This window comes from Volvox carteri (genome assembly GCF_000143455.1).
Source record: "Volvox carteri f. nagariensis unplaced genomic scaffold VOLCAscaffold_15, whole genome shotgun sequence".
In the NCBI taxonomy this organism is placed as follows: domain Eukaryota; kingdom Viridiplantae; phylum Chlorophyta; class Chlorophyceae; order Chlamydomonadales; family Volvocaceae; genus Volvox; species Volvox carteri.
Window position 1 is genome coordinate 728518 of NW_003307558.1, and position 27275 is coordinate 755792.

The 27275-nt window shown below is 56.1% G+C and overlaps 5 protein-coding genes across 5 annotated transcripts in view; 2 read left to right on the forward strand and 3 right to left on the reverse strand.

The window, feature by feature from the left end:
- Positions 1 to 868, reverse strand: part of VOLCADRAFT_104374 (uncharacterized protein) — a gene marked incomplete at its 5' end in the record, with an annotated part of 7234 nt that extends 6366 nt beyond the window's left edge. The window contains 3 exons of the mRNA XM_002949680.1: positions 16 to 151; positions 531 to 592; positions 731 to 868. Of these exons, the coding sequence (XP_002949726.1) occupies positions 16 to 151; positions 531 to 592; positions 731 to 868 (336 nt within the window). The remainder of the gene's footprint in view (positions 1 to 15; positions 152 to 530; positions 593 to 730) is intronic.
- A 2029-nt stretch (positions 869 to 2897) lies between these two features.
- VOLCADRAFT_59577 (uncharacterized protein) lies at positions 2898 to 6114 on the reverse strand (the record flags this gene model as incomplete). Its single annotated transcript, XM_002949681.1, has 5 exons — positions 2898 to 3007; positions 3832 to 3862; positions 4482 to 4580; positions 5310 to 5402; positions 5905 to 6114. The coding sequence occupies 5 exons, from the start codon at positions 6112 to 6114 to the stop codon at positions 2898 to 2900; spliced, it is 543 nt and encodes a 180-aa protein (XP_002949727.1).
- Positions 6115 to 8212: 2098 nt separating this feature from the next.
- VOLCADRAFT_74289 (uncharacterized protein) lies at positions 8213 to 9620 on the reverse strand. Its single transcript, XM_002949682.1, has one exon. It carries the CDS (start codon positions 9378 to 9380, stop codon positions 8655 to 8657), a length of 726 nt encoding a protein of 241 aa, XP_002949728.1. The 5' UTR covers positions 9381 to 9620; the 3' UTR covers positions 8213 to 8654.
- A 212-nt stretch (positions 9621 to 9832) lies between these two features.
- VOLCADRAFT_120776 (uncharacterized protein) lies at positions 9833 to 17947 on the forward strand (the record flags this gene model as incomplete). Its single annotated transcript, XM_002949575.1, has 16 exons — positions 9833 to 9892; positions 10040 to 10191; positions 10429 to 10555; positions 10665 to 10827; positions 11172 to 11329; positions 11831 to 12030; positions 12273 to 12339; positions 12691 to 12935; positions 14040 to 14130; positions 14191 to 14369; positions 14692 to 14882; positions 15145 to 15458; positions 15641 to 15785; positions 16493 to 16728; positions 17031 to 17141; positions 17810 to 17947. Coding segments are annotated over 16 exons (2577 nt in total), but the record flags the coding sequence as incomplete, so codon positions are not given.
- Positions 17948 to 20741: 2794 nt separating this feature from the next.
- Positions 20742 to 27275, forward strand: part of VOLCADRAFT_90042 (uncharacterized protein) — a gene marked incomplete at both ends in the record, with an annotated part of 6811 nt that continues 277 nt past the window's right edge. The window contains 9 exons of the mRNA XM_002949576.1: positions 20742 to 20899; positions 22019 to 22130; positions 22876 to 23097; positions 23623 to 23908; positions 23954 to 24171; positions 24560 to 24934; positions 25061 to 25155; positions 25487 to 25664; positions 26758 to 26853. Of these exons, the coding sequence (XP_002949622.1) occupies positions 20742 to 20899; positions 22019 to 22130; positions 22876 to 23097; positions 23623 to 23908; positions 23954 to 24171; positions 24560 to 24934; positions 25061 to 25155; positions 25487 to 25664; positions 26758 to 26853 (1740 nt within the window). The remainder of the gene's footprint in view (positions 20900 to 22018; positions 22131 to 22875; positions 23098 to 23622; positions 23909 to 23953; positions 24172 to 24559; positions 24935 to 25060; positions 25156 to 25486; positions 25665 to 26757; positions 26854 to 27275) is intronic.

Genomic DNA, 27275 nt, shown 5'->3' on the forward strand with positions numbered 1-27275 from the left:
CCAACCCGCCAACACCTGGTGCGCGAGTGCGAAGTAGTAGAGCGCATCTAGAGCAGCAGCAGCCGACAGCTTGTAGCCCGGAGCGAACAATGTCACTAGCAACATGGGCTCCAGGAACTCGTCGTACAACCGCCGGGATACCCCCGCAGAGCTGGAGGGCGATAGGGCGGGGTATCGGGTTTTAGCAAAAGGATTTTGTGGGGGGTTTTTAGGGGGTTTTAGGGAGATCAGGGGAGGAACCTCTAGCGCACCTGGGGGATACACCTTGGTGCTGATGTTGCCCTCGTGATTACGGAACTTCGTGGGTTTGGCCCCAGGCCCTCTCGCCCCCTCCCCTTTCCCTTCCCCCTCCCTTCCCCGCCGTCACTCACCCACACAACAAAAACCCCTTTTCAAAAGCCCTTTTCACAACGCCGCGAAATCCGGGTCCGGGTCCGGAACATCGCCCCCCCTCCCCCTCTCCCCTCCCACCACCCCCTCCTATACACCCAAGTAAAGGACAAATACCTAAATGCAAACATTTAGCATACCGGAACAACTCCAGCGCTGAGATTTTGTCGTACGCGTCGTATGCCTCCTGGTCGCTGCCGTACTCTAGCAGTGGCCCCAGCAGCGGCAGTGCTGTCAGTCGGTCGGCCAGTGGCAGGCTGGTGAAGTAGGGGGCCGTGTAAAGGAAGGAGCCCAGGGGAGTCGGCAAGCGGGGCTGATCCTGGAGGATCGGGGACCGGACCTGTAGGCCCTTGGGCGAGTAGAACGACGACTGTGTGAAGGGCGTGAAGACATCGCGGATGCCCAGGGAATCCACCAAGGAGAAAATGTTGGCGTACTGGTACCAGAACCTGTCCAAAATTTTGAATTGATTTTCCATCATTTAAAAATTTGAATCCCACCGGAAGAAAATGTCAAATTTCAGTTGGAGTTTAAACGGACCGGAGGGTTTGGAGTTTTTTTAGTTGGGGGGGAGGGGAAGCGGGAGGGGAGGAGGGCGTGTGTGGGCGGGACTTGAAGGAAAAGCCCGGATGCCTTTTTGGGGCGAGTAGCTGGAGGGGAGATAAGATGCGAACCGCATGACCAAGCGAATGACAAAAAGAAGATAAGCGAGCAAAGGAGATGAAAGCACGGGCACGGTGCTGACCACCATGGCTTTGGGTTTGGGCGCCGTTATGGCGCTAGCCTATCCGCGGACGCTGCACGGGCGCTGCTCGAACCACGTGGCGGGCACCAACCCGAAACATTGGAAATCATTATCTTCGGCCGCCCAGCGAACCCACGCACCGACCCACCGACCCACTGAAGGCCACCCATCCATGCACAGTCAGTATACAGTCACACACCCTTTGATGCCGGGTTCTACGGTACGGCCTCCGGCGCTCTTCCAAGAAGCAGCCAGGCCACCCGGACTGGCGGCAGCGTCCAATACGACCACATCGGCGCCTGCTTGCTGCAGAGCATGAGCAGAGCCAAAGCCTGCCCAGCCACCTCCGACGACAACAACCCTCGGTTTGCGCGGAGTATTGTCCTTTTGAGAAGGGGGGCTGATGCTGGCTGTGATGGTGGTGTTGCTTCTGGCAGCGGTCAGGCAGCACATCCGTATGGAATGCGGGGGCCTTGTGCTCCGGGCCGGCTTGTTGCGAGCGGAATGCTTCATGTTACTTTGCTTTATGTCGGATTTCATACAAGCTTAGCACATGTTACGTCTGCAGCGTCGGAATCAGGACTAGAAAGGTGCTGACTAAAGAAGGCAACAGGAAACGCAAAGTGGAGTGAAAGAGCTACAATGTGTACTTACAAGACATACAATTACCAGATATTTAAAACCTTTTGTCGCTTCTTTGCATCTGTATGTATGATACTTGCTAGCTGCAACAGTCTCCTACTGAATGACTTGTATGCTTTATAAAAGTCCTCATACGCGTTTTAGAAGAGGCCATGGATATTGAAGCTGGCATCTCACACCATAAGTAGGTTTCAAGGAATGTGTGATCTGTATGAAACGCTTACCGGTACCGCATTTTAAAGGACACAAAGCATTTCTCTTGCCCCTCACTATTGCAGCTTTTAAAGGACAACATCTTTTTTCAACATCGCTTCCCTGTGCGCTTGGCATAACTTCGCATGCTAACCTTTGGAGAGGACGACACAGACACACACATACACATGGCGTCGAAATCACCCCGGGTCGCTTCGACCAACAGGTGCTCCTCTGCCGCCTCCAGCTGCACCACCAAACCTTGCTTACCTAGCAAAGGGGCCACACTGCATGTTTAACGCGTGTATGCCTACCAGCTGGACTCAGCTGATGCCTATGAAAGCGCATCCCAGCTAATGAAACCCCAAAGCTTTAACATAATCAAACATAAATAAACATTATCAACATATCAAACATTATCAAATTAGAGATATTATCCTTTCGGACCCTGCGGTTGGCTTTACCACTAGAACCACCATAACCATCTCCATCGCCAAACACTTCCATGCCTACATTAAATACCCTGCCTTGTACCCCCTGATGCAACTCGATAAACTGCGCGAAGAAAAGCTCCTTTAGTTTCCCCTTCTGCCATGGGTTGCGAGAGAATACGGCCATTGCGTTTCTTTCCGGCGTCTCGCATAGAGCATCCCCAGCCCTGCCATCGACCACATACCAAGGTTACCCCCAGCCCCCATCCCAACCCCATCATCTCCCTCCCAGTCACAACGCACCGTATCCCTTCCTCCTCCGTGTAACCCGCTTCCATGTTGTTTGGCTGCGGCGCGGGCGCACGGGGTTGTTCACGCACTGGAAATGTACCCCTGACGCGGATCCCATGTACCCCTCAGACCGAGGGGTTCACCCACATCTGCCCAACACGCACGGCGCCCTCAACCGTCCCTCAGGCTCATCGACGACAGGACAACTACGCCAGATCCGTGCCCTCCCCCATCACCACACGGCTGTTTGCGGAGATGGCCGCACACACCGCCGCTGCATCATAGCACTGGAAGCCGTGGAGAGTTACTGGTGCACCTGGAGCGGCCGGATGGCGGCGGTACGGGGCCGGGGGGGCCGGGGGGGAAAAGGGAGACAGTTAAAGAAACCGAAAATGGGACAAACAGGCAGACAGGGCTGCGGGCGGGAGGATGCAGATGAGGCGGACATGAAGGTAGATAGATACGAAGCCAGCACCGCGCAACAGGATGATGAGGAGGATGAGGATGAGGAGGACTTTTAGCATCTGGAGGAGCAGGAGGAGGAGGAGGAGGAGGAGGAGGATGGATGCGGATGTGGCTAAGGGAAGGGTTTGGTGTGTAAGCATGAGAAATCCCCCCTGGACGGGGGGGCCAGAGGTCGGCGCGCCTTACCCTGACCCTAAACCCGCCCAGAACGTGAAGTTATCTGTCTTGATAAGAAGTACTAACTGGCTGGCTAACTGATTAACTGATTCACTGGCTAACGACCAGGTTTGTTGTTCGCCGCAGGGTGTTCTTATATAGCCTGTTGACCCTGCCAGGAGCCATGTTCGGGCTTGTCTTATGTTTCCTCCTTTTTCGTTCCGCCGTTCCTTCTACCATACGTACCACCGCCCTCTAGGAGGAAACAACAAGTTTGCGGCGTTATTGAGGGAGTGCTGAAGCGTCGCGTTTATGCGCTCTCTGACAAACTGATATTGCCCGTGGAAAGCCACCAGCAGTAGCAGTAGCAGTAGCAGTAGCAGTAGCAGTAGCAGTAGCAGTAGCAGTAGCAGTAGCAGTAGCAGTAGCAGCAGCAGCAGCAGCAGCAGCTCCTGCAATAATAGTGGTTATCGCAATTTTCTGGATGGGTGTCCACCCGCCAACCCAGCCCCTGCGTACCTCCAAGGGGTGTACGGCACTGGAATGTCACCTGCGAGGTACATGCCGCGGCGGCGGTGGAGGGACAGCACATGACCTGCAAGCGTAGATCCAGAATTAAATAGTGTCGTTGTACGGCACGTAATAGGCAAAATGCCAACAAACCACGCTGTATGTGAATCTAAGACACGCATGCACGTCAGCATGTTTTGCGCCACACCTGCGCCACGTCATGCTCCCCCGGCTGGCCCCTTCTCACCCATCTCATCGCAAACTCTTCCATCTCACCACCCCATGTATGCGACAATAAAATATATCAGGACACGTGCACACACACATATATATAGCCGTACATGCAGCATCATAATATACTGTACGAAACACCGTGAAATGAACCGGCCAACCGCGTTGGCCCGAAAAGCCGCTGCTCAAATGTCCTCTCCACTCCCCCCCTCATCCTTTCACCTCCGACCTCCAAAACTACACGCCAGGGAAGCACCAGTCATATCACACGTTTTGTCGTCAGTCCGTAGTTCGCCATGTTACCACGCAGATCTGCGCTGACGTATTTCCGTACTTGCAAGTCGGTCAGGACACGTGCATGGTGAGCGAGTCTTGCACCCTGCACCCTGCACCCTGCACCCGCAGTTATCGGAATGCCTAATGCCTACCTCGATGTCGCAGTCCTGAGTGAACCCAAACAGCCTTCTGATGGTCTCTTGGAATTCCTCCAACCCTTGGGGTCCTGGCCGAACGGCGATATTGACCACCTGCGGAGAAAGGATGATCAAAGAATCAGAACCACCACCCTGATGACCGCATTGATGCAAGTGTTAGATCTCGTGCATAGGGGCAGCATCTCTCATTGCAGTGGGCGCAAAACTATCACTTGCTGCGAAACGAGTCGAAACGCTACGAACGAGTGTGCGAGCGAACGCTTTCGAACTGGCCTTGACATGAGTCGCCCAAGAAGCACGCGCAGGAGTACATACAAAACCGTCCGTGCACACCAACACGGCGGCGCGTATGTTTGCTCGCGGATTAAACCTCCGTTCGATGGCTGGTCGAATGACAACTTCCCCGATACGGTAACTGGGAAGCAAAAATATTGGATGCTGTGCGTCACGTGCTGTGCGTCACTATGTGACCAAGTGCCAGGCTGAGGACGTGGCATAAGGAGCAAAAGGTATCTATAAACAATCGGGACCCGAAAGAGGACCAAGAATCGTCAAATCCTCGATCTGCATATGAGGCAAACATGAACCTGGTAACAGCATCTCAAAAACCAAATTTATACGGCCGTGGGAAGGGCATAAAAATGGCCTTTACATTACACCCTGAAAATTTTAGGGATTAGGACATAAAAAGTTCACTTAAATTCACCACGAAATGAGTACTTATTATTCAAAATTACACAGTTATAAGGGAAGGGCATATAAAATCATTTAAGCTATGGAAGAGCCTCCGTTGTGAGAGGGCGTGGTCGTCCCGGTGCTTACTTCGTCGCCGCAGATAACGGCCATCCAGGGCTGCACTTGCGCCGTATTGGGTTGCAGGTGCACCGGAGTTATCGACGTAGTCCACGGAGGATACTCCTGCAGGATTTTGGTGAACCGGATGGGGAAAGCGGTTGGCCGCAATCGCGAATGACTGATTGCAAAGCCGTACAGCACGGATGAGTCAAAACTTGAGAACGCAAACGTGGCAAAGTTTGCATCAAAGCCATCAGGTATTATCAGATAATAAGATTTTATTCAAAATATTCATTTGCATTGCTCAAACCGCAGGGGGCGTGAATGAGAGGTTCGCTTGTGTTGTCCGGCAGTTGCTTTGGTCGATGCGAAGGGACCACCGGGCCTACCTGCTGGCAGAACCTGCAGTGGTGTTCTTCCCTGCAGGTATTTGATTAATTTTGTTGGATCCCTTGTTGGTGTGGGCGCTTGGTTTCAGGAAAGATCCGTTGACGGTAGCCTCCGACGAAAAGACAAGGACTCACCTGCGCCCGGCCGAATAGAGCTGCAAGGAGGGCCAAATGATCACTCATTCGGTGATAAAATCGTTGCAATGTTGAAGTAAAGCAACGGATGGTCATACTTCCTCCCTACTTAGTCGGTGTTCTTGTTGCGGGGTGAGTTCTGGAGCACTGACCTGCCATTGCGCCAGGCACGCACTATGAACGTAGCGTGGGCATAAACATGGCTTAACTAGCTTTCTTGATTGAGAACTGCTGTCGAAGCAAATCCAGCATGTTTCCTGCTCCCCGGGCTCCGTCAGCAGAGGCCGTGTGACTGGCGAAACTTCCATCATATCCTGCAGCTATGTAGTCAAGAAAAGCTCAGTAGGTCTGGGTATTAGCAGAAGAACCTGTTTCATCGTTTACGTTTACGTTTGATTACAAGCTTCTTGAGCTTGTACGGCCCAGACGAGCCAAGAGGCTCATGAGCCGCCGAGCTGGAAACAATAACTGAAAAGAATAAAAAAAGGCAACAAATCAAAACACTGTACTGTGATCCTCATTAGTCGTCTATGTACTGCAACCTACGTCTCCGTATGCAATCCAAGACATGTGCCAATCCGCGTTGATTCTCGACACCCATCACCGCATTCATAACATCTCCTGGAGCAATGCCTAGGGTCCAGAGCTTAGCACGGAGAACCTGTTTCATTAGGCTTCTCAGCAGATGCTGTATTAACCGTAAACTGCCATACGGCATGTCATGTCGTGTCACCTTCCGTCAGAAATGGCTTCTAAACATTGAAATACAAATCATTCTTATGGGCACAACTCCACTTAACCAACGCAACACTCAGTTTTTTTATCATTTTGATTCACGTCTGGAAAAGTCGTGTTGATCCTTACATCGTGTTGCAGAAGATCGAGATGTCAGGAGCTTCGCGCAAACTGAAATCGGATAAATTTATGGGCATGCCTTTAGGTGACGCCGACGAAATTGACTCAGGTTCGGACGCATCTAACAGCTCCGACAGCGGTAATGAGGACATAAAAATCCCAAAGAAGAAACCTGCTCTTAGCGTGGAGGACTTGGAGAGGGCTGGCTACAAAAGTGGACCGAGCATCCTTTTGGTGAAACCCCCGTCCGAGCAAGAACCGCAGAATTGGAACTGGTGCGCGGGGCTTAAATGAAGAAACTATAATGAAGGACGGGGTCCCGGCCCAGATGAATAACGCAGGTGTAGCTCATTCGACGCATGTGTACCAGATGTGTACCTGGGAGGGGAGGATAAGCCCAGGAAGCTTGGGGACGTCTCCGATAATCCTCCAAACAGCAACTTCGATCCCTCTTCCCAGGTCCAACGGCCGTGCGGCGAAGTCTCAAGAAGGCGATGATGACACTGAGGTACGGCGGGACAGGTTACTGCTACAAGCACGGCCACGGTTGGAGTAGATTTAATGGTGCTAATCGCAATTAGGAGGAGCCCCTGTGGTGTTCTGAGCACGTCACCAAAAACACATCCTGTCTGTGGGCTTGGGTCATCTTCAAAGTCACTAAGTCCCAGGACCATGCACAAGCTATCCCTTGTAAATCTGACCACTTATTCCCACTTGGATATACTATGTCGCAAGTATACATTTCCCAAGGGGTTTTCGTCGTCTTCCCATTTTCCGGGGACAGACCCATGCGCACGCCGCTTTTTATGCAGGGGGCATTTTGGTCTGATTACGGCTGCGGACACCGGACGTGTCTTTACACTGTCCCTCCTCCTGGCAAGCTAGTTCATATTCGCCTTTCCATCATGGGGCCACAATAACACCCCAGAGCTTCGCTTGCCGCGGTGCTGTGTCCGCATCTTGAATGTGCACACGCAGGACCGGGCGGCAACCCGTGAGGCTGTCACAAAGGCCATGGAGGACAGCGCTGTGCACTCCGTAAAAGCCATGCAGCATGCGGCACGACTGCGTGAGGAGGCCCGACAGGAGCGGTTAGAGGCCAAACACGCGCTCAAAGCGACCAAAGACAAGGCCCTGACATTTAACCAAAAGGTAATGGATGGCACATGGGTATAGTTACGGGCTCCTTTCCCCGTCGCTGGTCAACGGCCCGACGTAGGCGCGGCAGGCGGAAGACAGTAACTTCGAGCTCCAATCCGATTGCTAGCCGCTTATCCATGTGACATAAGCAATTGTTCGTTCTCCCACAGATAACTCCTGCATGTCGAAAAAGGCATAGGCGCCACTCGACATATCGCGCGCCTAGCTATGTGCGGAAGACGATTAAGCAAATTTGTGACGACCCTGCTGCATTTGCGCCGCTGCGCATTCGAACGACCCAAGCCACAGTTCGCCTTGCATGCCAAGCATCGGCTAAGGTCGTACCCTCTCTGAATGAACGCTGCCCTGCTCCGTCGCAGGAAAAACGAAAACGCGACGCCGGGCAATCATCAAGAGGGAAAAACTACGTGGAAGAGTCTAAGCGACAAGCCCGCGCTTTTGGTGTCTACTCTGGTTTCGACTAAACCATCGACTGCATCAGTCGTGCACTTAATAGCGAACCAGTCAACGAATGTTGTCACTCGAGGCACAACTCCTGCACACTTGTCGTTGTCAAATCACGCCAAGTCCTATCGGGGTCGGGCGGAGAAACATGCACTGCTCAATCCCCATGTTTCCCACACTGGCATGCTATTCGCCGGTAGCCCGGGCGAGCAAGCTATGTAACAGTCGCATCTCATAAAATATCTTAGTCATGCCATACACCCAGAGGAAAAGCCAATAGTAAGTCGGGAAGCGATGCCCAATAGAGCCAAACAGGCAACAACCCTGCGCACGTCCTAGTGTCCCGTGGGCCACGTCATGTATAACGCCTAGCCTGGCTCTGGGTGACTCAGTCGAAGTCACTATCCTCGTCGCTAGCAGTCTTCGCGTAGTGCACGCTCTTGCGAACACTTTTACCCGGCCCATCCATGCGGTCCTCCTCTTCGTTGTCCCGTTCCGGAGCCTCAATCACCCCCATGAGTGTAAGCTGGTCTTCCAAAGCCTCGGTGGCAAAATCGTCCCGACCACCAAGACCCTCAAAACCTGTCACGCGTCCCACGGCTACACCATTTTTGAAGCCAATGATGCAGGGCAGCATCTTGATATTGAGCTTCACCGTGAAGAACGGCGAGTCCGGAGCCGCGAGCTTTATAAAGCGCGTGTTAAAGTACTTATAAGCGAGGATCTGTAAGTGCTTGTCCATAATCTTGCAGCGCTCAAACTCTCGATGGAAGAAATGGCACACGACCAGGTCTGTTTGCGTAACAATTTCCAAGAAGTCGCCCTCCGTTATCTCCGTATATGTACCGTGTCCCTTCTGGGTCAACTGGTTGCGCTTCTCCCGTTCGGCCTTAAGGCGGGCGATGCGTTCCTCATGGAGCTTCTGCAGTTCCTCATCTTCCATCAAGTCGTCCATGGCTACAAGTTGATGGGATTGCTTTCCGTCCTGCGCCTGCGTGTCCAAGACTTCCCGCTTGTAGTCACGCACAGCTGCCTTGACCACCTCGCCATAAGCGATGGCATTCATTGCCTGCCCAAACTGAGCGGCCTCTGCCGCGAAGGGCTTGTCTGACATGATTGCAAACCGTTCGCCAAGAGCCAAAGCTGTCTTCAATTGCAAAGCAAAGAGACACAGGGCGCGTCCCACGTCCCCTATTTAAACGTAATGCCTAAAATTAGATGTACTAATGGAAAATCATCCTAAGGACATGCAATGCACTTCTGTCGACGCTTGACCGGCAGATGTATTCTAACCTGTATATCAGCCGGTGACAGCGGGCATACAAAAGAGCGATGAAAAAGAAGTGTATGCGCGTACAACCAACGTGCATAACTTATTTTGTGATGCTGCTGCGCTTGCTCATGGAGCGCAGGATGCCGTTCTTCTGTCGCTGCACGACAACCCCGCCAAAATTGAGAGTGCCGAAACTTGGTTCCAGGACAATTCTGCATCGCATGTCCTTGTAACTATGTATGGATCATAACTCATTTCACTGGAACATTTAACTTCGCCGGTCATACCCGGAAATGGCCGCAGCGGCCGACTGGAATACCTTATTGCAACAATCTGCAGACCTAGTAGGCCAGGTATGCTCATCTGAAAAACTTTGAGCTGAAACATATCAGCAGGCTAGACTGGGTTAGACTTTGACGATCTTCGTCACTGTTGGCGGCTTCAGGTTTTGATTGGTCCCTGACGAAGTTCTTGCATGGCTCCCTTGGGGTATTCTACAGGACTTCAGCAATGTGCCGCGGGTGGAGCGGAGCTTGCCGCAGCTCCAACAGTATGCCGACGCACTTCGCTCCCGGACAAACCGGTACCGTGGCCCAGAAGAGCAAGCAGCAGCGACTCGCTTGCTTGCCCAGCAAGGGTTTGATGCTAGCAGGTGAGCTGCTCGCTTGCCAACGCATCAAAGCTGCTTCCCTTGTCATTCCCTCAACTCGCCGTCACCACGCGGGGTACAAACTACAGCGTGCCGATCTACATATGCATAGAACTGAGTTCCCATCATCGCAACGCAACTTCCCCATTGACCTTATTGCCACCTGCACTTCCGCTTTGCATTTCCCCCATCCGCCTCCCGTCGTGCCGTACTCACCCAGGACCCTGCCACCTGCCGCAGGCTGACCTCCGAGGTGGTTGGCCTGGAAATTGTACCCACCATCGAGGATGTCTTCCACGCAGAGACAAGCAGCGTGGAGGAGTACCTGCAGCAGGTGGAGGAAGCCACTCTGCTGGCCGCTATCCAGGTGGGTAGGCGCGTAGGGAAATGAGGGGGCGGGGAAAGGACCGGAGAGACCAGCCCTCTGTATGTGTGTCTGTGTCCTCGCTTATTCTCCTCCTTGCCTCTGTCTGCAGGAGGCCCAGGAGGAGTCCAATGCCTCTTTCGAGGCGTACATGGACCAATGCATGACCCGGGACTGGGCAGCCAACAAGCGGCGTCTGTTCGGACTCATCGCGCCCAGCGGCATGGGCACCATCGGGGGGGGTCCTCAGCCGCTCATAGGACGGAGTGGCACAGGTCGGTCGGTGGCTGTTGGAGCTCTCCTGTCACACACATGCTATAAATAGATGGATATAGATAGATAGATAGATAGATAAATAAGTGTCTGGGGAAGGAGGTTGCATCAGACAAGATTGCTTAGTCGCGGCTGTGTGCCATCCGTATCCCTACCTTGGATGCTGCCTTTCGTTGCGGGGAATGCCTCTCCCTCCTGCCCTCCCTGCTTGGCTCGGAGAGGATTTGCCGATGCCACGATATTGCGAATGGTCTTGGGACTTATCTCTTATGCCTGTATTTGTGCATGTGCGGATGCATGTGTGCGTGCGCGTTTTCCTACGCCCGCGCCGTCTTGATCACCGCAGGCGATGGTGGCCAGGTGTTTGCGTCTCCGGCTTTGCGACTGTCTCCCAAGGAAACCGCCTATGTGGATATGGTGAAGAAGATGGCAGTGGCGGCTGGGAGCCATGGGGGGGGCCAGACAGGGCTGGAAATCGTCAAGGGCTTCAAGGAGGCTTGCGAGGTGCGGGAGGGCCGCTGTCGGGCGTGGGGCCGTCAAATCAAACTCTTTGCGGGTGGTTAGACTGGTGTTATTAACTTTACATCAAAAAGGAAAGTCGTTTACATATGTGTATGTCCTGCATATTTCGATGCTGTCGGAGCCAGTAGCCAGGGCAGGTTATGGGTTTTAGGGTTTGGGGTTTAAACAGGGTTTAAACCCTAAAACCCGAAGTAGCCAGGGCAGGTTTGCAAGGTCCAGGCGGGTCCGCTGTATTGTGGACTGGAAACGCAGCTAGCGAAGCAGCCGCAGCCACAGGGACGCCCTTCTCGAGGAGTCTACCCTTCCATTTCCTTAAACAAACCCCCACTAGCCGTACGCGACTTGGCGTTGCGTAAACGGCTTTATGACAGAACCCTAATACGTCACTAGCGCGCAGCGCCCCCCGTCCCCTCTTACCCCTTTCCTAGCCCTTGCGCGCCTCTCCCCGACCTCACGACCCTACTTTCACCACCGGCACCGCAGAAGCACGAGGACAAGCCGGGCGGCCAGGACTTCCCCATGTCCTCGATTTGGGGCCTGCTGGTGAGCGTGTTGGGTGAAGCTCGCCGCCGCAATGTGACCCCCTCCGCGGCAGGTCATCGGTACGTGGAGGCCCTGGTGGCGGGGGCTCGGAAGCACCTGGAGGACGGCCACCAGCGCCACATGCGGACCACCATCACCAGGTATACTGCCACCACATTACCAGCTACATAGCAACAAGTTTCAATCGGCGGGGGCCCATGACGTGGCCTCGAAAAAACATTAAAATCGAAACCATCGTAACAAGCAAGGGGCTGCGTAGCAGCGCCGCCGCCTCTTGTTATGATGGTTTTGATTTTTGTGAATTTTCTTGGCGTGCGTGGTGGTCCGTGCGTGGTGGTCCGTCTTTATTTTCTGGTGGCTCATTTGTGGACATCCCTGACAGGTACAAGTTGGTGGCAGAGCGAGGACCCGACCCGGACTCGCTGCGGGACGTGCAGGCGTATGTGCAGGTGGGTCGGGGGTTATCGCGTTGGTTTTTGTGTGTGTGTCGGGGGAGGGGGAAAAGAGAGTGTGCGCGCAGGGGGGAAGGAATGTTGAGAGGGTTGGCATGTGGGGGGCGCTGGAAGTCGTTGGGATTGCAAAGAAAACTGGAACGGTTGGATTGATTTGAGAGAGGTGAAATGAGGAAGGAAGACATCCGTACTGCATCCGTACTGTCAGTTCCGAGATGGCTGATTCTGAGGATGTACATCCCACCATCGGCATCCTTCTGGCCTCGTTGAGAAAATAATGTAAATTGTCCGCTTTCTTTGAATTTCCAATCCCTATCTCTCTTCTTGTCATCTCGTCTTGCTTGTCAGGTCAAGTTTCGTGACCGGGGTCCTCTGGACTTTGCGACCCCCAACGGCATGGACACGTCCTGGATTCAGCTCTTCTACTGCCTGAGGTCCGGATACGACCGCGCGGCGGCGCGCATTGCGGAGCGCTGCGGGGACCTGCTGTTGCTGACGGCGGGGGGCCGTGCGGGCGGCGGGGTGGGCGTGGGTGGCAGCATGAGGCCGCTGGTGGAGGAGTGGACGGCGAACGGATGCCGGCTCTCAGAGCGGTGCGCAAACAAGGGGGAACAATATACAAAGAGGGATGGGGACCGGAACCCATATGAATGCCTAATGTGCAAGAAACAAAGGCTTGACGGGATGGGAGTGTTCTGGGGTGTAAAGGGAGAAAAAGGGCGAAGAAAGGGAACGGGGTTGCCCAACGCGCAAAAGGTTTCTGTTATGGAGTTTGGAAAGGGCTACTGGTAACGACAAGGGGCCCTGCTGGACTATGTTCATAGAATCGAGAAATAACTGCCGGCGTACAACACAGTACAAAATTAACTGTCGTATTCAGTTGGGGGTAGGGGAAAAAGACGAACCACGAGGGGGGAAGGGGGGTTGTGGTCCAGGCTAATGTCTTGAAACCGTCCGCACCACCACGGCTGTCAGGGAGCAGTGCATTGTTGGTGACTGTGGGTAGTGGGCTGGGGGGGAAGGAGGGGGGGAGGGAGGGCCTAAGGACCCAGCAGCGCGGAGGGGCACCCCTTGGTCCGCCCCGGGGTTGAATAAAGCAATATGGCCATGTGGCTGCCTGGCAAAGGTACTTACGTTATTCACCCACGTAACGATGAGGCACCTCGTGTGGTAGTGGTAGTGGCTGTAGCGGCAGCTGCCGGGGAGAGGGGTAGGCGGCCTCCGGGTGCTGCTACACAGTGTGGCGGTATGCAGGGTGACGGGGGCGCGATGGCGGCCTGAGCTCCCACGCGGCGCGGCGCGGCGCGGTATGGCGCACGGATATGGCGCAGTATCCCATGTCGTCAGCTGCATGTCCATCAGCTGCATGTCCCGTTAGCTGCACGCCGTCTACTCCCCTGCCATCCCCCCGCCCCCCTTCGGCCCCAATCTCAATCCCTATTTCCCTCTCCCTCTTTCTCTCCATTACCTGCCCCTCGTCCAGCCCTGTTCGACCCGATCCCCTTCTTGGACCATTGTTCCCCCCTCCCTCCCATAACCCGGGAGCTCTCCCTTTCCCATCTCCCCAATCTCCCCAAAATCCTTCTTGCCGTTCCCTTCCCCCTCCCCTCGAAGCCCAACCCACCCACGCTTTGCTGCTTGCACGTAATCGTCATCCCCTCGCGGGCCCCTTCCCCCGTTGTAACACGACACCGCAGTTCCGCGGTGGCGCTCGCCCGCGAGGCGGAGCGCCTGCTCCGCGACAAGAACGGCCTCCGCCAGAGCCCCCGGGCGCCGTACCAGGCCCTCGTGTGCGCCCTGCTGGCGGGGGATGCTCGCGCCGTCGACTCCCTGAGTGCCGCCCTGCAGGCCGCCGGACTGCCCGCCATCCTGTCTACCATTGAAGATTTCATGTGGGCACGTCTGGCGCTGGCGGGGGGAGGAGCTGGCGGGCCGGGGGCGGCGGGGACGCCGGCGGCGGGTGTGGCTTCGTACACGTTGACGGAGGTTCAGGCGGATATTAACCGGTGGCCTCCGCAGTACTACAGGTATATGGTAATGCGGGCGGCAAGGGAGGAAGTCAGGTTTTGGGGTTTCACGCGCTACGTGTGTGTTCTATTTGGGCCTCGCTCTTTCTCTATCTGTGCAGGTTTCACCCTTCCTATCCCTTTGTCTACTCCCTCTTTACCTGCTCTGCCTTCGCGGCCTCGAGCGGGGTTTAGCGAGTTGCTGCCGAGCTCTCCGCGCTTGTTGTGGGTACGGCTGCTGGCGTTCGTTCCCCTCTCCCATTTTCCCCATCTGGTTCGGATTCCCACCCTCCGGCCCCTAATTCTCCCGCCTTCCTCTTAACACCCACCCTCACCCACGCAGCAAGCAAAATCGTGAGCCCCTGGCGTTCGTGATGGTGCTGCTTCTCAGTCTGCAGTGGGCCGCAGCGGTGCGCTTCCTCTGGCGTGATGATACGACAAAGCCGTACCGTCTCGATGCCGTACACATGGGTCTGGCACTGCAGGCGGAGGGCGCGCTGGCGGTGCTCAACGGCGTTGGCGAGTGCGGTGCGGGTGGGTGCGGTGCGGTGCGGTGCGGTGTTCTCTGTGTTCATTTATGGCCTGGATAGAGCCTGATACGGAGAAGGTGCCCGGTTGAGAAGGTGCCCGGTTGTGTATGGAAAAAAGTGGAAGGGTTTGTGTTTCAAGACCGTACGAACGTATACCGGGATGGTGGTGGTTTGCCGAGCACGGCGTTGGCCCATTTGTCCTTCCACGCGTCCTAACTCGCCTGGCTGCCACGTCTCCCGAATGATCCCCCTTGCTTGCCCCCTAGCGGACGGCGCCGCCGCCGCCGGCCCTGGCTCCGCCGCCGCTGACGTGGCCACCATGGCCGTACAGTACAGCCGCAAATTCGTCACCGCCGGCGACTCGGGTACTGCACTTTACTACCGCTGGCTCGCGGCGATGGCACGCGGCGGCAGTTTGGCGGTGAAGGGCGCGATGCTCCGGGAGCTGTTGGTGGGCGGTCGGGACTTTGGGACGCTGCTGGGTGGCGGTGGTGCCGGAGCCCGGGGTGCGCTGCATGCCCTGGTGCCGGACACCGAGGAGCGGCGGCGGCTGTTTGAGGGCGTGGCGTACGAGTGCCAGGTAGGGTGGATGCAATGTGGGAGGCTACGGCGCACGCATCCCCTCCTGATCTGTCCATTCCTGGAGTATCCCCCTTTCTCTGGTGTCAGCATCACTCCTCTGTGTTTTGCCTTCCTCCCCTCTCTTGATCACCCCCCCGTCTCTTTTCCCCCCCCCCCAAACCCCACGTAACGTATATTTAGATGTCGGCGCAGCCCGAAGAGGCTGTGGAGCTCTACCTGGCTGCCGACCGGCCGGTGTCAGCCCTGGCGCTCATTAACGGCCAGATGTCGGCGGCCATTGCGGCGGCGGTGGACGAGGCCGTGGCGCAGCCTTCCACGCCGGCGGGTATGTGAGATACCTGTGCGCGTCTGCTTACACCTTAGTTGTGGGGTGTGGCTGCTCGGGGTCTCGGCTAGGGTAGGGTAGGGTGGGGAGGATGAAATATTGTGCGGGGGACTTGCTCGGTAGGGAGCGAGAGTTGTAAGGCTTAGGGCGGGACATGGACATGGACGTGGCAATGGTGGTGGTGGGTGGTGGTGGTGGGTGGTCAGGGTATTGGTGGTGTGACCTCGCGGCCCAGCGGAGAGGGGGGATTGGAGGGGGAAGAGGCGGGGGAGGGTATCCCGGACGGGGTAAGGCTACTAAGCCAGGGAGTTGTGGCCATAGAGGCGGTGGTAGTCGAGCGGGAGTGGGGGATGCCTGCTCCTGAGTCCCCTCGGCTCCTTCAACTTGGAGGCCGTGGTGGTCATTAACCAGGTAGGTGGGACTGTGGGTTGCGAGTCATCGCAGCTCCCCCGCATAGCGGTGTGCTTAAGGCGGGATAGGGGTGGTGCAGGCCGCTGTATGCGGTGCAGTGCTTTCCCAAGCGGCTGGCGGGGCCGGGGTGGGGCATCACGCAGTGAGCTCGAAGAAGCTATATGTTGCGTGTGCTTTCTTGTGCGATGCGGTCGTCAGCGCTGAATCTCTTCTGGACATGTTCCGTACTCTGTACGGCATGTACGTACCTGATCCTTCACGTTGCACCACGCCACGCCACAATTACGTCGTGCCAGGCGCGTCGACGCCCTCGATGGAGCGGTTGGAGCGCATCGCGCGCAGCGGCCGCGCAGCTGTCGAGCGCCTGTCGGGCAGCCGTGCCGCTGCCGCCGCAGCGCCGTCGCCGACGGCATCTGCTGCCGCCGCCGCAATCATCGCTGACCCCACTGCCCGCCGCGAGCTTGAAGCGTTTCAGCAGTTGGGTGTTATTCGGGATATGCTGCTAGCCGCGAAACGGGGCCGCCATGACCAGGTGAGCGCGCGCCCGTGTGTGTGTATTCGTTACATATTGATCCCGGCATGACACTGGCCAGTGTGTGTATGTATGTATGTGTGTGTATGTATGTATGTATGTATGTGTGTGTGCCGCACGCGTGTGGCGGCACACATACATACATAAGCATTGCAAGTGATGAATCAAGGCTTCCCTAACCCCTCAGTCGCCGTGCCAAGGAAGTTCGGACCCACTTAGTCCCCATCCTCGGTGCGCAGTTCAATTTTGCTTATCCTGGTGGTGTATCTGATCTGGTCACCGTGCTGCTGCTTACTGCGCAGGCGCTCCAGCGGCTGTCCGAGCTGCCCTTCATCCCCACGGAGCGCTCCCGTCTGGATCTGTGCGTGCGGATGAGCACGCAGCTGCACCCCGCCATTGCGGAGAGGCTGCAGGTGCGGGACTGGGGGGAGGCGGGAGGAAGGGGCGGAAGACTGTGCGACAGGGAGGGCAGGCGGGAAGGGGAGTGCTTCAGGAGAAATGAGAAAATGTGGGCGAGAAAGGAAGAAGAAGGGTAAGAATAAGGGATGGAACGGAGAATGAGGAAACGAGCGCGTCCTACCAGGCACTTCAAGCAGGCGAAGTACGAAGTGGCTTCGCCCCTGCTTGTCGTGCTATTCGTCCTTCTTCGTGGAGGACAGATATATATCAAGGGAGCTCGGGGCGTGCTGTTATGAGTAGGCGTCTGTATCTGTATCTGTATCTGTATCTGTATCTGTATCGCGGCGAGGAGGAGGATTAGTACCGTGCCGTTGAACGGTCTCTTCCCAGCACTCGCTGCAAGTCTTACTTGTGGCGGTGTACTTTCCAAGCAGGACTCCACCAGCCGGGCCTGTACGGCCTGTGCAGTATATCTTAGTTGAGGATTGCCATGCTGTGAAGGCCCTATCGTACATTACGAATGATGTTGGGCATACGGGACAGGTTATTGCCGCCGTCGTGCCATCCTTTACCTGTCCCGCCCCGCCCCGCTGACCGGAAACCAGTCCTTCCTTCCATTTACAGGGATCCTCAGCTCTGTTACACTGCTACATGCCCACCACATACCTCCTGCAACCCGCAGGACGTGATCGCCACAGCTGCGGACAGTATCGCTGCACGGCGCCAGGCAGTGGGCCGTGATGCGGTGGGCATGCTGGCCGCGGAGCTCGCGGTGATTACACAATACGCCAACAGCTTGGCGGGGGCAAGACTGCCGCAGGTGCGCGTGTGCATGTGTATGGCCAACGTTTTCGGATTGCGATATGCGCAAAATATGCGTTGTGTTGCAGGTTCTAGAGTAATGAGGCGGGCTGCACCAAGGGCCAAGGGCCGCTATATAAGGGCCCTAACCGGGGAAATCTATTGAAGGCCGCTGTGTGTATGTATATATTTAAGCTGTGCCGCGCTTGCGCATGGAAGAGAACGGCACTTGGGTTGCGTCGCTGTGCACCCTTGCCGTTGACTGTACGTGCTGCTTTGAACCCGTTTTCCTTCGGCTTAGCATTCCCCGCGCTCTTCTACCATAGCCCTTTCATCACCTCCCCTTCTCGCGCGTCTCCGGCCGCAGGCAGTCTACCGTAAGCTGGCTGAGGCTCAGGTGTTTGTGGCGTGACAGGGAGGTGTCAAGACAGACCCCCTTGAACTGCGGAGCCATTGACTCTTTTCGTTCCCTAGGCGGGTTGCAACGCCTCGTATCAAATAATAACCCTAATCCTCTATCTCCGCGTAAACAAGCGACACCACAATTCCTGTTAGTATGTGTTACAAGTGTTAGATGTGAGTATGTGCATCATCGGGCGGGGAGCAACATGACACAGCAGCAACGGCCACTTGACACATATATCAGTTGCGGTTCAGTTGGACTTCTTGCAAGATGAACGAGTCTAGCAAGGCATAGGTCGCCATTCCAGGAAGGTGACGCGGTGTGCTGTCTTGACTTTCTTTTGTCACACAGGACTGGGCAATATGTGTTTTTCTGTGCGCTGTGCGCGCGCGCGCGCGTGTGTGTGTGTGTGCATGGAGGGGGGGTTGGTCGAGCTGCAGTTTTGTTCACATAACTTAGGGATGAGGTCATGTAGGGCCTCCTGAGTGGGGGGCAAGGAAAAGAGACTTCCCTTGGGTGCAAGGAAACAGCGAGAAGAGTCCATTTTCTTGGGCCCTGCGGCTAGGGGGCCCCCAAGACCCTACACGGCAGACAGGGTCGCGGCCCGGAAACTCTCAGGCTCCTCGTGGGCCCCGCGGGGCGCATGGAGGGAAAAAAGGAATTGCAGGGAGGCGGGGTGCGGTATCAGGTGAAAGGCGTTGACAGATATGATAAGGGGGGAGTGAAAGGCACACCACCGACGCGAACAGGACTTCTATTACACTGCGAAAGGCGTTGTTTGGGGCCAGGGACTCGTACGGGAGGAGGGGTGTTCATTTACCTCTGGCGCGTGGTGCGTTCACATGCACAAGTGTGAGGACTCCTGAACGATGGGATGGGCTGTGAGAGCCCGGAGCCTTTCGAATCCCTGCTGCGTTACTGCACGACCTGCTGACGATCACAGGGGTTAACGAATGGCTGCCAGATGGCTTCTGCAAGTGATCGATATGCTTGTTAGGAAGTGGCACTTTGGCCTAATCACAAGCAGCTGCGGCTGCCGCCTCCGAACCACGACTCTCATTGTCACAATAGATTTGAATGGCGGGTGTGTAGATGTTCCCTTTGTAAACCTTGGCGGTGGTGGTCGTTCGATGGCACAGAAAATCACAGGAAAGCCGCGGGGGCCCCGTGGGCGGGTTTTGCTAGCTGGCGCACGCACCTCACCCCTCCTTGCGCCGACTTTAATCATCACGTTCGCCGGCCGTACCGGCTTGCCTCTTTGTCTAAAATTGTCCGTTAGAATTCGATGCCAGCCTGAATAAATTCTCCGAGTATGTCCTTCTATGTCGACAGCAAAAGACAAGTTCCTCAGTTATTATGAAAGCTCGTCTTACGCGCAGGGTACTTATTAAATAATAATCGGAAATGGGTAAAACATAGAGTAAAACCACCATAGATGTCTCGAACTGTCGACGTTGTCCGCAATTACTGAGGAGCTCTACCTTTCACGACCATTTTGATATGGATAGATTGATCCGTTGATGGGTTAAGCGAGGCTATAACGGGATTGGAGTGTCGCTTCAATGGATCCGCCTCTTTGCCACGACGACGTAATATGGACTCCATGAGTAAAAGTTTACTCTTTCAACCTGATACCAGTACATGTTCTGGCACATCCTAGCCCAAAAACTCGTGTAACCGCGATCACGACAGTTCGCATCAAAGGCTGGCGACCGAAGTGCAGCATAACTATTGGCCTAGAAGCATCTGAAATGGCAGCTAAAAGCTTAAAATACATTGCTTTGGCTAAAACTGGAGCCGTCTCGTGAATCACCGACGGCAAGGTCAGCGGTTTCTTAAATCCGTACATCAAGATACGTTCTCGGCCGTGTCCAGTTTCCTGGACCAGCACACTGCACCAGCGCTGTGTTACTTATTTGAAGCGCGTGTGAAACGCGCAATCTGGTACGCGCCTGCCAAATCAGGTCTGTCAGTGCGTGACAGTACCTCTTCTGGACCTCTTCGCTTTTGAGAGCAGAACAACTTTTCCGTGACATTAAGTCCAAATTTGCGCTTACTTGCATTTTGCTGAGTTGCGGCACGGTACGGCGGAAATTAGGCGATATAGCTTTCCGCTCCTTCCTCAGTTTGGCTTGCTTTTGGATGCAAAGATTACTGTATGTGCTTAAGTCGATTCATGGACCCTTGGTCTTGAACGTACTAAACTCGCCCTCGCAGGAGCATGGACACTTACCAACTGGACCCCCGCTGGCTTAAGCAACCACAGCAGCAGCAAGTACAGCAGCAGCTGCAAGGTTCCCAACCACAGACGCCGTCTGGGGTTTCACGGACAGGCTCGTTTGCAGGGAGAGATAACTCATTTCGCCGGCCGCCCAGTCATCAGGACAGTTTTCGCAATGACGCCAGCTCTATGTCAATTGTCTTCAATGCTAGTTGGGTCAAGATCCTCAATCCCATCGGCGAGGGTGCTTTTTCTCGTGTGTATGAGGGAATTTACACCAACCCCGATACGCTGGAGGAAAGCGTTGTCGCTGTGAAGATCTTGAAGAAGAATATGCTGAAGCGGAGGTCCGACTGCTTGCGCTTTATCAAGGAGGCTAAGATTATGACCAAGATATGCCACAGGCGAGTTGCACGCTCCAGCAACGATGGTTGGAACACACCGTTTCTCCAACTCCCCCGACACTCTTTGCCACAACCTGGCGCAAAGATTCATGTTCGGCCCGCATTTGAGCCGCTTCCCAACGATGTGGGTTTTGCGAGCCATGCACGCATCTGGAACTCCTACTGCTTTTTCCTCTTTAATTCCCCATCGCGACATGTGTGTGCAACACGCCACCCAGTCCACGTAATTCACACTATCCGCTTTCTCCCCTGTCCCGCCGCCTAAACTATTTTACTTTTTGGCTGGTGTCTACAATTTAGCAGACGAAACGCAGCGCAGCGTGCGTAACCTATACTTGGCGTTTGAAATACACACATACATACACACATCAAAACACAGGCGACGTCTCCTGCCAGCTGTATCTCCTGCAGCTCCTCCCCCGTTTCAGCCACCTGCCGTACCTACGGTTGTCTACGACACACAGAGCACCCAACGTCCTCCCATATATATCCACGGCGGTCGCCACCACCACCCTTGACCACAGCAGCACATTTCCCTCCACAATAGTCTGTCTGTATGTCGGTTTGCCCATCCGTCTGTCAGTCCATCTGCCCCTTATACACGGCCATGCTCCCGTTTTGAACCCACCCCCGCCCGCGCCGCCAGCGACATAAAGCCCCTAACAGCACGATACCTTTCTTACCTACCAGCAGGGCAGGGGGCCTTATGCTGCCCTCAAAGGTGTTGCAGACGGGTTGCAAAGAGCCTGAGAGCCGCAATCGCTGCTACCGACCCACACACGCCCATCATTGCATGCTAGGCCATAAAATGGCCGCGGCCACACACCCGAACCCTTGGACTTTGGACTCCTTTGCAGCTGACGCGCTGGGAGTTCTCTTCCTCGCTTCTCCCGCACATCCTCCAATAACCGGGATCCATGGGCCTTCGAGCCCTTCAACCCCCGGCTAAAAGCGGTGTGGGGTCCTTCCGGCTTTGCATGTGACTTTTGCATTCGCATGTAATTATCCGCTCCCCCCTCACGCCGCGCCGCCGTGCTCCCGCTGCTTTGTCATCTTGCGCAGGAACATTGTGGCCTGTTACGGCATTGGCAAGTACGACGATGAGGACGACCAGAACCCTGGGTCGCTGTTTATCGTACAGGAGCTCGTACGTGGCGGCAACCTGCTGCACAAGGTAAGGTCGTCTAGCACAGTCGTCCGGGGAGGTGGGTGTGTAGGAGGTGAGGGGGGGGTATGACGAATATCCAGGAAAAAGGGGGGGGAACATGCGCGGGAAGTTTTTGCGGGATGAGGGATGGATGCTTCCTCCTCTCCGCACCGTCCACAACCTTCACTGGCCGCCCCCGCGTTCGTCCCCGCTGGCCGGCGTGTGTGTATTCCCGCGTTGGGTGGATGGGGGGTTTGAAGGGGGGAAACAGGCCGGTCGTTGGGCGGGATAAGAGTAGTAGTACTGACATACCGACACACCTCCTGGGCTGCCGGTGCTGCTGCTTTAAGTCCCCCCGCGGTCTCCAGGGCCCCCTTTGGGTCCCCCCCCTCGAGCCGCCTGATTGAGTGCGCTTGCTGCTGGCCGTGTGTATGTGTGCGTATATCCCGCGTGTGTGCGTGTGTGTTTATAGCAACGCGCCTCAGCGAGTCCGCCTCAGTGAGGCGCCCCAACCCCTGGGGCCTCTGACACGCCTGCACGACCTCCGCCTACTACCCCTCCACCCCAAAAACTACCCCTTATCACCCCCCCTCTACACACACGCACATACACACATACACACAATAATAACAACCCCCAACACATACACGCAGTACCACATTCCGCACGCAGCCGCACATCACATACGTCCCAATCCTACACCCTCACTCTCTCACACCCTCACTCCCTCACACCCTCACTCTCTCACACCCTCACTCCCTCACGTCCCCAGGTTTACAAGCAGATGCTCAACCGCCACAAGTGTGTGTACACGAGTGCCGAGGCCCTGGAGTGGTTGTGTGACGTGGCGGCCGGAATGCAGTACCTCCACTCGACCAGCGACATCAAGCCCATGATCATCCACCGGGATCTCAAGCTGGAGAACATCATGTTGATGCCGGATGAGGGCCCCACGGGCACGGTGGCGAAGCTGGTGGACTTTGGTCTTCACAAGGTAAGGGGGTGGGTGGGAGGGGGGGGGGCATGTCAAGAGTTGCGCTGTGTGGTGATGCCCTGTCCTGTACTGTGTTGTGTTGTCTTTAGGGGGGGGATATTGCATGAGGGTGCTTTGACGACCTGAGCTGCGGGTGCCCACCTGTATGTATGTAATGTATGCATGTATGTATGTATGTGTGCGCTGGGGCCGGATAAATGGCTTTCTGGGAAGCTGGTTCTTCTTGCGAAGGAGGGGTTTGTTGTGCGCGGGTTATAGGAGCGGGCCTTCCGGAGCTGTCAGTCCATTGTTGGAGGCGTGACTTCTTTGCCCCATGTGGGATACTGATGAAATGCTCTCTCGGCAAACCATTATCGTCAAAACCTCTATGCGAGGAAAGCCAAACACGGCCTCCCTCTAACGAGGTGCTTACACGGCTGGGCTTACCTCGGGGCCTTAGTAGCCTTTTACCTTGTTACTTGACGACATCCTCCTCTGCCGTCCTCTTGTGTTGATGTTGTTCGGGACCTTACCCGCCGCCGCCAGGTGATTGACGACCGGATCAAGAAGGTGGTGAAGCGCGTCATGTCGGAGGCCAACATGGGCGGCATGCTAGCCCGCCGCCATATGCAGCAGCAGGCGGCTGAAGGAGAGATTGGCGAGGAGGAGGACGAGTTGGAGGCCGCACTCGCACAACAGCGCCGGGAACAGGCGGCCATGATGATGGCCACTGCAGCGGGGCACGGAGGGGCGGCGGCGGCGGCGGCGGCGGCTGCCAACAGCGGCGGCGGAGCCGGCGGCGGCGGTGGCAGCCCCTCCGGGGCTGCCGGCGGTGGCGGCGGCACCACTGGTGCGTCGCGTCTGCGTCGTGCCGCAGGCGACGCTGGCAGCGCGAGCGCGATGCCGGCTGTGAGTGAGGATGGTGAGGAGGAGGAGGCTGTGGAGGGTCCAGCAGCAGGGGCAGGGACGGGGGTGGCCGGAGGGGCTGCGGCGGGGCAGGGCGAGGCTCGCAACGGCTCCTTCTCCAGGTCGCCGCTGGGTCGACCCGCTCAGCCCGCCATACCGGAGGACGGCACAGCAGTGGATGTGACCGAGGTATGTACGGCAGCGGCGGGAGGGATGTAGGCGTGTTTGTTGCGCATGGTGGCGTTGGTGAAGCGGGTACTTGGGTTGTTGCTAGGTGTGGGGGGCGTGGGGGGGGGGGAGGGGGGCGGGCGGGGGAGGGGGGGCTGACAGCACGCGGGCGCATGGAGGCGGCTTTGTCTGGCGTCGCCTCCGCACCGCTCGGGCGGAAGGGGGAAGCATGTCTACATAGCCTCGAGTGTACACGGCCACAAAGAGTGCTGTATTTTTTGTTCTTGGGTCTTTGGCATCGGCTTGTGGTCAGCCTTATTGGAGTCCCTGCCGCTGCCGCTGCCGTTCTCTCTTCCGCCGGCATAGAGCTATTTTCCTGCCCTTGTTCCGACAGGGCATTGCTCCGCAGGACCCGGTACGCCGGCTGCGGGCGCCCCCCAAGAAGCAGAACTCGATGCAGAAGCTGATGGCGAAGATGAAGGAAATCAAGCTGCGAGTGACGGGCAAGTTGCCGGCGGACGGTACCTCGGCGGCGGAGGGGATGGCGCCCGGCGGTGCCGCCACAGCTGCATCCGCCGCGGCGACGGCCGGCGCCGCTGGCGCGACGGCCGCCAAGCCCGCGGCCGCCGGTGTGGGTGGCGCGGGTGAGGAGGCGGCGGGTGGTGGTGGTGACCTGAGCGCAGAGGCACGGGAGAAGCAAGTCAAGATGGCGCAGAACGAGGCGCTGCTCAACAAATTGATCCAGCAGCAGAACTCGACAATGGCGGCGGCGGAGAAGGCGCAGGTGCGTGTCTGTATGTGCGTGTGTGCGTGCATGCTTACTGGAGGTGACGACGTTTAGGCTGTATATTTAGGCATTCTGTTAATTAGGCAATCAATTAACTGCTCGTCCTGTGTTGTTGTACTGCAGATTATGGACGACTTGGGCATTGTTGCGGGCCCGGCTGCCACGGAGAGGAAGAGGGCACCGCCGCGCCGCGCCGTTACCTGGGTTAACGAAGTCAGGTGTGTGTGTGTGTGCGCGTATGTATGTGTGTCGTTACAGGGTGGTGGTATAGCTTCACCAGCGGCCCCCTTTCCCTTGGAGGCAGTTCCCTGCTCTCCCCTGCGAGAGGGGCACCCTAATCCATTCACCCCATCCGACTTCAGAGTGTATTCGTTGGGTTCAGCAACTCACCACCAGCATCCGCCAGCATCCACCAGCGCGTATGTATGTGTGTGTATAATGGAAATATTGATTGCGTACTGTACAGGTTGGCCCCTCACCCCATTTCTCTGCGCGTGAATCGCCTATGCTTGGTCGTACCCACCCCCACCCCACCCCACCCCACCCCAGGTACAACTTGACGGAGGCGGTTGGGTCCTGGGCCTACATGGCGCCGGAGGTGGTGCTCGGCCAGCCGTACAACGAAAAGGTTGACGTGTTCAGTTTTGGAGTCATCCTATTTGAGGTTCTCAACCGGAAACTGATGTTGGTTGACGAGATCAAGAACGACCCGCGCAAGGACGCCCAGGTGAGCACATGCATACGTACTGATGCCCCCGGAGGTTCCGGGATCGAGACCTGTCAGGGTCGAAGATCCTTCCTATGGTGGAAGGTAAATGTGCCCCTAGTCGATGGACGGTGGTGACCTGGGATAAAGTAGACCTGCGCGCTGACCAGGAATGGAGTTGGGCCGCCGTCGATTCGGCAGATTCCGTTGGATGCTGGTGGTGGGTGCGGAACCCGAGCGATCCACTGAGAAGTTGACTAGGGTGACTGGATGAGGGTGCCCCGAAATACCGGGGAAGGCAGGGTTTCGCAGGGTAGCGGCCGCAGGATGAAGATATGACCCCCCTGTCCCACACATCGTACATACATACATACATACATACATACATACATACATACATACATACATACATACATACATACATACATACATACATACATACATACATACATACATACATACATACATACATACATACATACATACATACATACATACATACATACATACATACATACATACATACATACATACATACATACATACATACATACATACATACATACACACATACATACATACATACATACATACATACATACATACATACATACATACATACACACATACATACATACATACATACATACATACATACATACATACATACATACATACATACATACATACATACATACATACATACAGGCAGGCAGGCAGGCAGGCGGCTGGCAGAAGTTAAGGCCTGACTTCTGCTCCCAGTCGATCCAGTCGACCCGGGTTCAAATCCGCCTGCCAGCTCCTCGGGTGTTTGAGGAGTGATGAAATGGGAGGTGGCCCCCCATCATATGGACGGTGTAGGACGTGATAATATCAACTTGCGAGCTGACCAGGAACTAAGTTGATGCGCCGTTGATCCGCTAGATTTGGTTGGATGCTGGTGGTGAGTTGCCGAACCCAACGAATACATTCTGAAGTCGGATGGGGTGACGGATTAGGGTGCCCCTCTAGCAGGGGAGAGCAGGGACTGCCCCGGGAAAGGGGGCCGCTGGCGAAGTTAACCACCCTGTAACAACATACATACATATCCTCCCTTTCCTCGCCCCACCTGCAGGCCTATGCTGAGCGAGTCGCCCGGGGTTTCCGCCCCGAGATCCCCCGCCGGTGGCCCGACCAGCTGCGGGAGCTGATCACGTTGTGCTGGGCCCAGGTGGGTGGGGGTGGGGGAGAACTAACCAGCAGGGGGAGGGACTCAACGGGGGGAAACATTTCCCCATACACACATACACACACTCACGCGAACACGCGCACGCACGCACAGACGATGTAGGTAGGGAGGGAGGGAGGGAAGGAGAGGGAGGGAGGGAGACTGCTCGGACTGCATCTCACGTTGTACCTTCCAGTGCTGCTCACCACCACCACCAGTACGACCACCACCACCACCACCACCAGTACGACCACCACCACCACTCCCACCACCAGTACGACCACTACGTTTATCTCCTCGTACACCTCCACGTGCTGCACCGGCCCCACCTCGCCCCTTCCACCCGGNCCCCCTCCCGCCCTTATCCCGCACTCTTTTGCGAATGTCCTCCCACCCCCCGGCCCCCCTTTGTTACTCTCTTGCTC

What these genes read in the sequence shown, in the direction of transcription:
- VOLCADRAFT_74289 (XM_002949682.1), bottom strand. Translation starts at nt 9,380, where the DNA reads ATGTCAGACAAGCCCTTCGCGGCAGAGGCCGCTCAGTTTGGGCAGGCA.